Raw genomic sequence first — 14,691 nt, 5'->3', positions numbered from 1 at the left:
TGTGACGTGCACCCGATGAAAGGGAAGGGAACCAAGACAAAACTGTATGCGGGCGGCACTGCCACAGCCGTCTCTCCTGTGAAAAAGAAAAAGCATACAATGTATGGATGAAGCTGAGACGGTTAGCAGTGCCGGAGCCGGGGCCGCAGCAGCCCAGCCGCTGGAAGGCGATGCCGACCGTCCTCCAGCTTGGTTCGTGGCCTTTGAAGCCAGGAAGGAGGCAAGGTTTGAAACACTCATAAAAGAATGTAATGAATGCCGTGAAGAGCATGCAGGCCTGAAATTAGAGTTTGATAACTTGAAAGACGCTGTGACAAGACTGATTTCGAAAAAACAGATTTAGGAGGAACAATGTTGTGGTGTATTATGTTCTCAAGGGCTCTGAGCCGGGGGCAGCCTTTGACCCCGTTTACAGTGCGAGGCTTTTGCGCATTTACACTGAAATGAAGGCGCAAAAGGCCATATGCGGGGCCAAAATTGGCCTTGCATTTGGCCATGCTCTGGAGGTGGTCTCGGCCGAGCTGTGGCCGAGCCCGGCCTTTTCTCAGTGTAAACGCAAACTGGGCCAAATGCGCGGCCAATTTTAGTCTGGCTTCCAAATCCTCTGCCCGTACTATTTTGTTGTTCAGGATATTAACCCCCTCAACGTCGAAAACTAGTATAGTTTAAGGTGGTTTTTTCCTGCAAAGGATTTTTCCTTCGGTAAAGGCCTTTGCCCGCACGGCGACTTCGTTGCCACGGAATCCAGTTGGCAAAGGGTCTGAAACCAGACTATACCAAATTGCGCTTGTTTACAAGCAGAGCGCCACTACGACAAAATATTGAAAGGTTTGAATTAAATTGCGGGGCTTGGCCCCGCAATTGAGGCTGGCTCGGCCGCGGCTCGGCCCAGCCCCACACTGTAAACGGGGTCTATGTCACGTTCACATCTAACCTACTAGCTACAGTGGACTCCCGTTATAACGAAGTCCTCGGGACCGGCAGTTTTCTTTCGTTATAACGAAATTTCGTTATAACCGAATGAATAAACAATAAAAATACATAGAGTTGATAATGTTGCGGCCCTAAATTTTATTTCGCTGTAACCGGAATTTCGTTATAACCGTGTTCGTTATAACGGGAGTGCACTGTACATGCAATTTAACTGCCACCATCAACGGGTCCACAGAACGGGTGGTAAACCTCCTAGTCTTAGTGATTCTGCAACCAACCCCTGCTCAAGACGCAGCTTGGGACTTCCCTCCTGTTTTAAAGCTGCTGAAAGACACACAAAAACCCCAAAAAAACAAAACTTGTTGACTCTGAGAGCTCACCATGCAACCTAGGTTTCTCTATCGATTCCAGTTTTGTCTGTCCTATCTATGTTTACTATCATACCAACAATATTTGTACAGCTGTGTTTTATTGCAGTATTGTGCCACATTATTTGGTGATTTAGTCAATTGAGCATTGAGGAGTTTTGGTTAAAGAGCCGATTATATACATATTGATATCATTTATTTATCTTTTATTTTTTGAGATGTCTGCATTTAAACCTGCTTAAAAGTTGGAAAACAGAGAAAACACAAATCAACACTCGAAAGAGAATTTGTCATCGATAGGCCCTATTATATATGTTGTATGTGTATTGTTTCAGAGAATAACTTTAAAAAATGGCATTATCGGTTTTTTACTCTTTAGTGGTTAAATTGTGTTTGGGTTGCTCATACATGCACTATGAAAAGGTCCTGTATTATTCTTATTATTATCACTATCTTTTTGATTATTCTGTCACTGGCTCTGCTGAACCCTTCACTGTAACTGTGATACACCTTAAGGCTTCAGTTGGGTTCTTTTTTTGTCTTTTCTATAGCCTATGTTTGTGGTTAATGTATACTTTTGTCTGTAATGTGTCGTAAGTCATACACATGTACTCGTATGCATTTTTTTCAGCTTTTGTATTGATATAACAAGGTCAATCAAGTTTTGCCATTTGATGACATAACTGGTATCCCGGGGTACCACATAAAAATCAGCCATTTTGTTGAATTATTTATTTATTTTTTAAAACGGTTGTACCCTGGGTTGCCAAAAAGGTTACAGCTCGTTATTCTGAAGGTTTGTTATTCCGAAGGCTCTTCAGTCCGAAGATTCGTTATTCCGAAGGTTCGTTTTTCCGAATTTTATTTTTGGATGAACAAATCTTCGGAATAACGAACCTTCGGAATAACGCCACAAATGTTCGGATTTACGAACCCTTTTTCATTTTCGGATTAACGAACCTCTAGGTATAGGGAATTTGTGTGTTTCGGATTAATGAACCTTCGGAATATCGAACCTTCAGAAAAACGAACAGCACCTGCCAAAAAGTGGAAATTATTTTGGTGCTGGAGCTTTAGCCACTGCACTGCAGTACACTGAAGCACACGCTATTGCTAGCACAGTGTGCCATGCATGCGTAGTATAACATGCAGTGGCATGGGAGTGACTGTACACGCTCACACAGTGCATGCATTTCTCTGCGGCTGTCCTCAAGTGGATGTGAGGTGGCACTACACAACGCGGTAAACTGGGGTACTATGGTACTCCTGGGTAACGCGTGATGCATCATTTGTAAGTTTGATCTGTATTTCATTGCCATGTCAATTAGTATTTAAAAGTACTTTTAATTGTAGAGGGTTACAGGATCCTTTTAAAGGGAAGAAAGTTTTTACATTTCTACATGAGAAAAATACAGATATCATTTTGTTGGAGGAAACTCATTCAACCAAGGATAATGAATTGATTTGGGCATCTGAATGGGGAGACCAAATTGTTCTTAATTCTTATACTGTACATCTTAGGCAAAGGGGGTTGCTATTTTATTTAGGTTATACTTAAATTTCAAAGTCTCAAATATTTTTTCTGATGAAAATGGAAGGTTCCTAGTTGTTGACATTACAATTGGAGATCTATGCTTCACACTTGTGAACGTCTACTGCCCTAATATGGATGATCCAGATTTCTTCTTTAATGTTTTCTCTAGAATTGATGATTCTGATCCTAGGTTAATCTTATAGCGGGTGGAGATTTGAATTTTACCTTTGGCCCCCTAGTTACACAAATGTCTCCTGAGTAGGGTCAGAGGAAAATATTTGGAGAGGATAGTTTCAGTTCAGTTCTATTTAGCATGCAAACTACAGTACAGCGCCCTCTTTTGACATTGGGCTGTAATTGACTGAAACCAGCTGTGTGTTCAGGAAAGTCTGGTGTCAAGAAGCCTTTTGTCAAGGCCCTCTCGCTGTATGGTGAAGAGAGCCCAGCTGAGTGGGGTTGCACGTGGGCCTTTTGAGATCTGCTTCCTATCCTTTTGTTAGCCCTTTGAATTACCGACTTTTGCTCCCCGACACTGGAAGCAAAAGTCGATCAATCAACGAATACGCGCCACAGACCTCCGGGGGTGGTCAGTGATGCATGCGAACAGGCATGACAACACCAAGGCTGAGGATGTAGGGAGCGCGCCATTCCATTGGTTGACCGGAACCCATTAATATGAATATTTAGTAGGGTTCACATGTCATGAATAATAATAATATGAGAAGTAGATCTCAAAAGGCCCTCGCGCTGTCGCGCTCGGCTGGGCTTGCTACGCTCGCCCATTACAGCGAGAGAGGGCCTTGAAAAAAGGCTAGGTGTCAAGTGGCAGGGCTCTCCCCATCAAACCCTAATTGCCTCAAGGCTCATGGACTTTCAAGATGGTATTTTGGATGGTCAGTCGTGAAAAAGAAAAGATCTCTGCTCACTATCCCTGCAATGGGGGGGGGGGGGTCCAATGTGAACATCCAATTCCTGTCATCGAACATTCCACCTAACAAACAATGGGGAGGGGGATGCTACTGTTTATGCAAAGCCTAAAAGGAATGTAGTTATCCGACTGGTCAATTGCTTTTCATGTGACATGCAGTTAAAAGTTTCCTTGCACTCTGTCACTCTGAGCTGTGCAATTTCATATTATGAGCAAAAATTGATATCGCCCAGCTGACGTCACAAATATCCACTGATTGTTGTGTTAAAGTAATCGATTGACAGTTAATGACACAAAGTTTTTGTTCTATTGCACGGGACTGATGTTCATAATAAACAAGCCTTTGCTGCATGCTCTCAACAATTAAAAGTGCACATTTTGTCACTCATTTTATTGTAAACAACTTCAAATGATCGGTTTTGTTCGAATACTGTATACTGTACGTACACATACGACTACATAGGTAGACCGACTGTCACTGTGCTACTCATTAGTCTTCATGAAAAATGGTTGCCATTTTTGTGCTAAACTCAATAATCTGTGTAACCCAAATCTGCTGATGTTCTAGGTGCTGCACAAAACTAACAGTGCTGGTCTTTTTACTCATGCAACGGAAGTATTGGAACAAGACGCCTCACTCGGTGAAAGATAAGGCACACTATTCAACTGGGCTTTGCCTTGTCGAATAAAGCACCTCTATTTTTCACCTTGTGCGAAATCTTGTACCACTGCACTCATGACCATTCATTATTTGTATAATGAGGTTGAATGACCATGGATGCAAGGCTGTGCATGCTCAATGCAAATTATATTGTGTAATTTGCTCTGGAACCATATACACCCGAAGTGTCCAGATGTGCTTCAGTTATGTGTTCTGATTTGCATAGTAGTACTACTCATTAATTCATAACATGCAGTGTAACACTCACGAAGAGAGGACCTTCAACAGTAAATGGCAGGAAGGGTGAGAGAATTGCATATTGGAAGGTACAAATGTAAGTATGACTACTAAGTGTACATGCTTCAAACATTTTGATTTCTATACAGAAAATCAAAATTTATGGAAAATCTACAGTATTAATTGAGTCCACCCACTGTCATCTTGCCCTAAACATTTTACTGAAAATAGATTAATGGTGACAGAAGAGCAATTACAGTACATATTTATGAATTTATTCATCTCAATTTTATCATTTGAAATAAACAAAACAAACTTTATTATGAAATTCAATATAACTTCCCATTTAGGAGAAATCCGCTGAAGTTTAATAAAGCATTGCTTTTTCTGCTGATCACTGTCAACAGGATATTCGGCTACATGTTTAAAGTGAAAACATAGTTGTCATATGGCTGCAGAACTTTTAATTTTTGAGCACTCTAAAATATACACAAATGTATATGAAATGAGTAAAATAATGCAATGAGACAATATCTCTTGGGTAATGACGTAAATGTGAAATATTAGCTATTACATATGACAAATGAAAAGTTGTACTTTCTAGAGGTGATATCGTATTATTGAAATTCATATAAAATTACATTGGTTGTCATCTCTGTAGATGAACTTATTGATATCAATCTTTTACTTAGAGGATTGACCTTCAATCCATTGCCTTTACATGAGAAAAAAAATATTTCTCAATTTATTTCTATTTATATCCTTTTTACCAATTATTACTCCACCTTAGTATTTTGTACCTAAGTTACAGTTTGAAACTTACATTTTTAGCAAAAGTTCACTGACTGTTTACTTATAATTTACAAAGATTTTGCCCACAGTTTAATCATCTACAATCACCTGCAACTCATAATACTCATTTGTGTAAATCCATCCATGGGTTTTTCATATAACGCGAGCATGAGAACATGGAAGAACAGAAGGATGAATAGTGATTGTCAACCGGCAATCATAATGCCTTCTGTACCCTTCAGGGGCAGAGACATTGACACACAAGTGAAACAAACTGCTTTATAAATGTATCATCTCTGAATGACTCAATGTAGAAAACAAGAAAATACAGTTAACTATTGAAGACTGGTTAAAACATCGAGAGAATCTACTGATTCCTTATAATGAGGTGTATACATGCACTCTTCTTCGGTTGCATTCACATGCCCTGTGGTATGTCACATCATTTGTATTTAAGTCTTGGATGTTCATGTCTGTTAGTAAGCTGTATCACCTGTGGTCCTGTCCCTCCATTCTCTCTCGCTTCTCTCTTAGCTGCTTGGTAAGTTCTATTTGTCTTTTCAGTTCCTCTCGGTTCTGTCTTTTCCTCTCTTGGCGCTCCAGATCTTTGTATATTCCTTCCCGTAATTTCTGCAAAGTGAAGATTGAGAAAAAGAAGAAACAAAGTAAACAGATGATTTCTGAAGCTTTGTGTTCACATTGATTTTGATGGCCATAAACATGAAGTTCTTCACTGTGGTAGTAGTCCAGGAATGGACTGTGATGAGGATGGAGAATAAAGTGCATATGCCTTGGAAGAGGCTGTTTTACAAATACCAGTAACCTTTGTTCTGTGTGTGAAAATCATACACACAAATGTACCAAATACCCACAACAGGAACATAGAAGAAAAGAGAGAATGAGGGAGTAAAAAACAGAGACTGATACTTATCCTTCTAGATGAAGACCTATGGAGAACAGTGCACAGACATAAAATGAGTAAAATGGCTTCTTAATCCTTTGGATGGCCTGTGCCACCAACCCTAAAAAAGGATGTTATCAACGAAGTGTACAAGTACATGTAATCCATTTGTGTGTGTGTGTGTGTGTGTGTGTGTGTTTTTGGGGTTTTTTTTTTGGACAAGGTTGGAGAGGATGCCCTGGATGTACACTTTATAGTGTGTGGTGATGCACGCCACAATAAACATGTACTGAGAAGTTTTGTTAAAGACTGTGAAAATGTTACATTTTTATAATCTGTTCAAAGTTAATTTCAACAAAAAGTTACATGCTTTTTGGCCCCTTAGCTCTATATCAGTCCTCATTTCCTCTATTGTATAGTCCTCCTACAGGAAGATTTATACATCTACTAAGGCCAAAAAAAATGTTGCATTGGCGTAACCCGCCCGACCCTAAAAATTCCGCCGACCCCATGTTTTTTTATAATTTTTTTTTTTGCTATCGATATCAAATATCTTGTTGATTGCAATCGCGATCGCACAAACGCGGAAGTGGAAACGGCTCTGGGGATATCGGATGTACGAGGGAGAGATCTAGCGCCTCGCATAAGCCTTCCTTGATCAGTACGTCATCTGTTTCCAACACGGACACGTACTCTAACAAGATTTATTCAGTGTATACGTAGCATTCAGACTGCGATGTATTGCGCACAGTTTTGCCGTAGGTTTCTTGTGTGGAGAACTTACACGAATCTGTATATGTGGGACTGTAATAGAGATCGCCATGTGCGATGAGAAGATCGCACATATGGGTCAATTTGCATCTATCTTATCTAAGTCAAAATAGTAAAATATGAAGTGAAAACATTCTGGATAAGGATTTCAACATCTTTAAATTCTGTGAAGGGGTATACGCTGTAATTCCAGTAATATCGGCCTCATAAATGATTTGTAGAATAGATGAACACAGCACATTCGGTGCAGCAGTTGTAACTGTTTACTGAGCTGAGCACGAGTTTTACACGTAAAATGCAGGTAGCAAAAAAAAAAAAAAAAAAATCCGCCCGACCGACCCTATTTGAAAATCTCATGTTACGCCAATGCAACAATTTTTTTTTTTTTGCCTAATGATCAAGATAATGATATTTTCAAAAGGCCCAGCAGCAGCATCAACTAACAGGGCATTTAGAGGGCTCCAGGCCAGAGTGAGTGCTCCTGAACCCCCCTGAACTCTGTGAGAACAGACAATCAGGCCTGGCCCTTGAGCACTCTATTACCCTTTTTAAAGTCCCCTGAGTAGGAACTCTAGAATTTGCATACTGTACGAGCTGAAATTTTCGCGATGGTTTTATTTTCGCGAATTTCGCGAATCACCTTTGAACCGCGAAAATAACAACACGCGAAAATAAAAACGTGCGAATAGATAAGTACAGTTAGACCTCGCAACCGCGAAATTCCCTAACAACACGTGAAAATGTCCTCCTAGTAGCAATTCGCGAAAATATCTGTACGCGAAAAATTCAGCTCGTACAGTATCTACTGGTCGGACAGGGTACCCAGTTTTTCCATATTTTACTGATCCACTCCTGAAAAAGTTACTGGTCCAACAGTGAGTTTTACTGGTCCTTGACCATCAGACCAGTACCTGAAGGTGAAAGAACATTGTGTATGCATTGTTTTAAGCCTTTATGAGAGTATCAATGACAAACACTGACAAGAAATTCTTCTGTCAAGATGTTTTCATTGCAACTGATTGACAAATTGCCCTACATCGACTTAAATAAGCACTGAATTGGTCAGTGTTTTAGTAGTAGCCATGATAAAAAATCATGGGCATACATACTCAAGCAAGATTCAAACATTGAATACGACCTCCTGCTAGAGATCTCCAGACAGGCGTCATCTCCACTAGACCACCGAGCCTGCGCCCGACAGCAAGTGTTGGTTCTAATCCTTATAGCATGCAGCCGGCACTGCGTAATTATTCAAATTCATGAAATTCTTCCGTCGAGATGTTTTCACTGCAACTGATCGACAAATTGTCCTACATCGACTAAATAAGCACTGAATTGATCAGTGTTTTAGTAGTAGCCATGATAAACAAGGCAAGTGCCATAATGTGTCTCGCCCATTTGCGTACAAGAAATTGTATGTCAATGGGATATAACAGATTATAAAAAAAAGAGACATAACAGATGAAAAGAGATATAAAAGGGTAAAAATTTATGGCAAAAAAGAAACGTGCCATAAAAACTTAACATGGGGCCCTTAAAGTTCGTTGACCCCTGCCTGTGACCTTTGACTTTGTGGTGACCATCCACTCCCCAAAGGACATCTACCATCCAAGTTTAGTCACAAACAGACCTATGGATCAAGTTATGACCCATAATAGAAATGCGCCATAAAAACTTAACATTGGGCTCTAAAAGTTTGTTGACCCCTGCTTGTGACCTTTGACCTTGTGGTGATCATCCACTCCCCAAGGGACATCTACCATCCAAGTTTAGTCACAAACAGACCTATGACCCATAATAGAAACGCGCCATAAAAACTTAACATTGGGCTCTAAAAGTTTGTTGACCCCTGCTTGTGACCTTTGACCTTGTGGTGATCATCCACTCCCCAAGGGACATCTACCATCCAAGTTTAGTCACAAATGGACCTATGGATCAAAAGTTATGACTCATAATAGAAACGCGCCATAAAAACTTAACATTGGGCTCTAAAAGTTTGTTGACCCATGCTTGTGACCATTGACCTTGTGGTGACCATCCACTCCTCAAAGGACATCTACCGTATTCGCCGGCGCAAAGGCCGCAGCGCCGTATAAGCCGCACCCCCGATCTGTGCAACGCAAAAAAAAAAAAAAAAAAAAAACTAGAAATGTCGCTATGGCGACTGATGCCTCCGCCATAATGCATGATTCTCCCAATAGGCGTTGTCACAGTGTGTTACACGTGAACTAGCTTATTGGTCTAGATGAGGCAGTTTGATCACCCGAAATGAAATATAAGAAGAGATAAAGTACCGTTAAAATTATGTGTGCATTTATTAAAGTGTAATTAAGTCTTCAAATCATACATCCGGTCGTACAATATAATGATCTTCTGAGCTCAGAACTTAAACATATCTCGCAGATTATCGTTAATGACTGTTATCCAATATATCACATACTAACAACCTTCTAACTCCAAAACTAATAACTCTCAATGTTAATCTTCCGACTTATAAACTGAGTAACCAAGTATTACAACACTTCTCACAATATTGACATAATTATGAGACGGCGTGGGCATGTGGCTTGCCACAACAAAAGATATCCCTGACCATAATGTCGGTCGGCGTTCAGGGTTCAGTTCAGTACAAACTTGTGGTTCCGGTTTATCATTTATTGGGAAATGTTGTCATACTGACTTTGCTTCGCGAATCGGCGTTCTCCATATGCGACGACAGCCTTGCGTCCTTGGAGACGGCGAACGCGAAGCGCTTGGAGAATGTGTCGGGGATATGATTTGTTGTGGAAAGCCACATGCCCACGCCGTCTCATAAGTCAACATTGTGAGAAGTGTTGTAGTACTTGGTTACTCAGTTTATAAGTCGGAAGATTAACATTGAGAGTTATTAGTTTTGGAGTTAGAAGGTTGGTAGTATTTGATATATGGGATAACAGTCATTTAATCTGCGAGGTATGTTTAAGCTCTGAGCTCAGAAGACTATTATATTGTACGACCGGATGTTTGATTTGAAGACTTGATTACACTTTAATAAATGCACACATAATGTCAACGGTACTTTATCTCTTCTTACATTTCATTTCGGGTGATCAAACTGCCTCATCTAGACCAATAAGCTAGTTCACGTGTAACACACTGTGACAATTTGGGGGCTTGTCCGGGAGACGCCGGTCTTCGATGTCATAATAGGTAACATTGAGAATGTTCATTCTGTCAGTGATCCCCATCCAGGTTGGAAGGATGATGACGTCATATGTGATGGTAGTTTCAGTTTCAGTTTCAGTTTATTTTCCACAGTTCAGGTAAAAACATATAAATATACAATCAATCAGTTCTAACACATACATATAGAAACCAAATATTGTTTTGGATAAATACATAATCACAGTTAAAAGTTAAAAAGTGTGTGTTCCAGATTGACATAACAATTGAAATAAATGGTGGAGGAGATCAGCAGTAGGCCATTGGCCTTTCGAGGCTGATCCCCTGAGCAAATATACAATATTGAAACTGTATGTCGTTGTACATTGTTACATAAATCATGAGTCGCATAAAAAAGAACTGGATTTGCAATAAATAGGAACAAGAAGAAGAAGACGGAAAAAAAAAGAAGAAAAAAAGGCACATCCAAAAGGAAGGAACCATGACATACCAAAAAACAATAAAAAGGGTGGGACAAAAAAGTGGGCAAGAATTATCATTGAAAGCAATTTAAGAAATATATATATGGTTTGAGCATATAATATTCTATGAAAGTCGACAAAGACAACAAGAAAAAATACATATCATCATAATACCGAGTATCATTGAATATAGTGTGCAGCTGTTTAGTCGTGATTCTTCAGTGTGTACATATGCCAAGCAATATCGTGAGCCGCGCCCCGCCACTGAGGGCGCACCACTTCCAACATGATCAGAGCTCTCCATTACGATACATGTACTGAGTACAGTGTAAAAGAATAATTGTAATACATTGTACAATGAATGTAGAAGGCTCCGATCATAAACACCACAGGCACGCGCGCGATTCCCAACCTGTACCACTCTACATCCCCCACCCGAGGCGGCCGCCGGGCGACTCCCACCCCAGCCAGTGCACTGTATAGACACAGTACAGTTCTATGAACAATACCGGTACGCATTAATCAACTGTAACTTAAACTGTCTTTTGAATGATGAAATGGTGGGGCTTAATTTCAAACTGGGGGTAACTGAGTTCCATATTTTTGGGCCTGTATACCTTATTGACTTTCTTGACAGGCTAAGACGGTAAAATGGTACATACAATTTATCAGAGTTTCTAGTTCTATACAAATTAACTTTGTTATTACAAATAAAATAATCTTTAAAAACATCAGGCAGTAAGTCCCTAGAAAATTTGTACATGAAGCATGCTACCTGCAATGTATACAAATCTAAGACCTTTAAAACCTTCAATTTCTCAAACAAAGGGTTTGTTGGAGCTAAAAAGTGAGAGTTTGAGACACAACGGACTGCACGTTTCTGTAAAACAATCAATCTGTTCAAAAGATATTTAGAGCAGTTTCCCCATACAACAGTACAATATGAAAGATGTGGCAAAACCAAGGTATTAAATATTTAACATAATTCGAAGAGGAAGCAAACTCTTCAATCTGTTTAAAATACCCACTGCTTTTGCTATTTTACCTGAAATATTTGAACTTGATCTTTCCATGTGAGATGTTCATCAATAATAACACCAAGAAACTTTATTTTTTTAACATTACTTATTTTTTGGTCATTAATGGATAAATCAAACAAAGTTGTATCTAGCTGTAATTGCTGAGATCTAAATATCATAAAATTTGTTTTTTCAAAATTAATAGTGAGTTTGTTGGATAAAAACCAGGAATACACCTTTTCAAGTTCTGCATTGAATACAACATTCATATCATGGATGTCCTTGCCTGACAGAAAGATGTTTGTGTCATCAGCAAATATAATGGGCTTTAAAACATCACTTACAAAAGCCAGGTCATTAACATAGAGCAAAAAGAGTAATGGACCTAACACTGATCCTTGTGGGACACCAACATTGATATGTTGAAATTGTGAAGTATGATTATCAATAGACACATATTGTTTTCTGTTTAACAAATAACTTTCAAACCAGTTTAACACATTGCCTCTAATTCCATAATGATACATTTTACTTATCAGAATTTTGTGATCAATAGTATCAAAGGCTTTTGATAAGTCTAAGAATAATCCAATAACAATGTTTTTTTCTTCAAAAGCCAAAGTAGCATTATTGACAAATTCTAAAAGGGCCATAAATGTGCTATATCCTTGTCTGAAACCAAATTGCCCTTGATACAGGATTGCATTTTTTTCCAAGAATGAGATCAATTGTTTGTGTACCAACTTTTCGAAAACCTTTGAAAAAATGGACAAAATAGAAATTGGTCTATAATTAGAACAAAGACGATTATCCCCAGATTTAAAGATTGGGATAACTTTTGCGATTTTTTTTTTTAATCAAGTTTCTTTATAGGAAAGCACTCATCGTACAGGGTCATAAAATGAGATATGAAAACAGAGTATTTCTCATTGATGTCTGGAATATTTTCCAGGTGGCTCCACTCATAAGATTGGAGCAATGAAAAAAAATTTGTCATACCCTCTTCATGTATCATTCTTTTGTAAATATAAGTGGATGATTCCTTTTCGGTGCTCACCTGCTGACGGCCAAGGTGATAGATGACAAAGGGTGATAAATGATCACTCACATCTGAAATCAATATACCAGACTTAACTACATTTTCAGGACGATTGATGAATACATTATCAAGTAAGGTTGCAGAGTGGTTTGTTACACGTGTTGGTTTAAAAATAGTAGGAATGTATGAGGAGGTAAGAATTAAGTCCAAGAATTGGTGAGTGGAACTGTCGGAACTCAATAAATCAACATTAAAATCACCAAGTAGGATACAATGTTTACCTTCTCGAGATATATTCTGTAATGTTGGCTGTAGACCAGTAAGAAATGATTGAAGAGATTGATTGGGGGGTCTGTATACCACGCCAATAACAATTTTATCCTTCAAATTGATAATTTCAGCAAATGTTGACTCAATACATTGATCAAAAACTTCTAAATCACCTCTCTGTTTAACATTATATTTTCTATTAATAAACATACCAACACCTCCACCTCTCTTATCTGTTCTTCCCCTTCCGAGAAATTTATATTGGGGCAACGTAAACTGAGGGGATTCATTTCCCTGTGCCCATGTTTCAGATACAGCAATAATAGATATTTCAGAATTCAAGGAATTAATGCACGATATAAAATTATCACTGTTACCCTTCAAACTTCGACAGTTGAAATGCAGACACGTAAACATTTCTGAAAACGTACCATTCATCATAGAGGCAAATTCACTTGGAATGAAATATTCTGTTTCAGTACTAAGTACAGATACACCATCTTCATCTTCTTCTAATGCCCTCAGGCGACTGGAACTAGAGGTTGCACAAAAATAACAGATATTATTTTGAGCCCGTTGTCTCTTACAAAAACTACAAAAACTTACAGGATACATACATGAAGGTGGGGGACTTTGAGAAGTTGAAGTCATAATCTGGCCAGATCACTTTCACTTCTGATTACTTTGTTGATCGTTTTCCCATGTGAGGCAGGTATTTCGACTATGATACGACCGTCTGATGACCAGGCATTCTTCACTTTCTGGTGGTGTGTTGCTTTGCGTAGGAGATCGACATTGTGCTTCGTGAGATCTTCATGAATGGAGATACCGCTTCCTTTCAGTTTTCTTCTTGCTGTGAGGATTTGATGCTTCCTTTTGTACGAGGTCATTTTGACGATGATTGGTCTGGGAGAATGAGAGGCCGATTCAGGTTTCTTCCTTCCTGTGCGGTGGCTCCGGTCTATGTCTGTTGCTGGGTTTATGGTGATTCCTAGCTTGCTCTGAGCAATGTCGCACAGTATGTTGTCGGTGCATTCCCCTGTTGCTTCTCTGACACCGAAGATCCGGATGCAGTTACGTCTGGAGTACTGCTCGAGGTTGAGTTGACCCTGGACAAGATTTTGGATTCGGTCTGACTGCTGACTTATCTCCTTCTTGAGAACTGTGATCTGGTGTGACTTGTTGTCGCATTCATTTTGGAGATCATGGACTTGACCTTCAAGCACTTCAACACGGCTGTGGAGTTTAGTGAAGGCCTTGTCGACTGCATTGCTGACTACACTATTGAGCATATTGATGTAGTCTTCATTGTTCAACAGCTCCTTGATTACTTGACAAACAAGCGCAGTTGATTTCCTCGTTGAGGGAGGGGACTGTGACGGAACAGGCTGTGGCATGATGGGGTAGACTGCTCGTCTCCAACATGAAGTTCTGGTTCCACAGCACAGTGCCAAGCTGAGACACGGTGCACTGACTGTATATCACTATTCCAGGGCACAGCGCACAAAGACAAATGGACGGGACTACACACGAAGAGCGGGGTCATGCTGCTGAGGCTGAATGTGAAATTCAAATGTGTCCATTCTTCTGAATTCAGAATCCGCAGCCAAAAGCA

At 39.5% G+C, this 14,691-nt stretch overlaps 1 protein-coding gene across 1 annotated transcript; it reads right to left on the bottom strand.

The window, feature by feature from the left end:
- Positions 1-13,723: 13,723 nt before the first annotated feature.
- Positions 13,724-14,473, bottom strand: LOC140232312 (uncharacterized). Its single transcript, XM_072312445.1, has one exon. It carries the CDS (start codon positions 14,471-14,473, stop codon positions 13,724-13,726), a length of 750 nt encoding a protein of 249 aa, XP_072168546.1.
- Between the last annotated feature and the right edge of the window lie 218 nt (positions 14,474-14,691).

The sequence above is a fragment of the Diadema setosum genome, chromosome 1 (assembly GCF_964275005.1).
Source record: "Diadema setosum chromosome 1, eeDiaSeto1, whole genome shotgun sequence".
Classification (NCBI taxonomy): domain Eukaryota; kingdom Metazoa; phylum Echinodermata; class Echinoidea; order Diadematoida; family Diadematidae; genus Diadema; species Diadema setosum.
This window is presented reverse-complemented; position numbering and strand designations above follow the sequence as displayed.

Bases quoted from the DNA above. Each gene is read 5' to 3' on its own strand.
- LOC140232312 (XM_072312445.1), bottom strand. From the start codon at position 14,473: ATGCCACAGCCTGTTCCGTCACAGTCCCCTCCCTCAACGAGGAAATCA.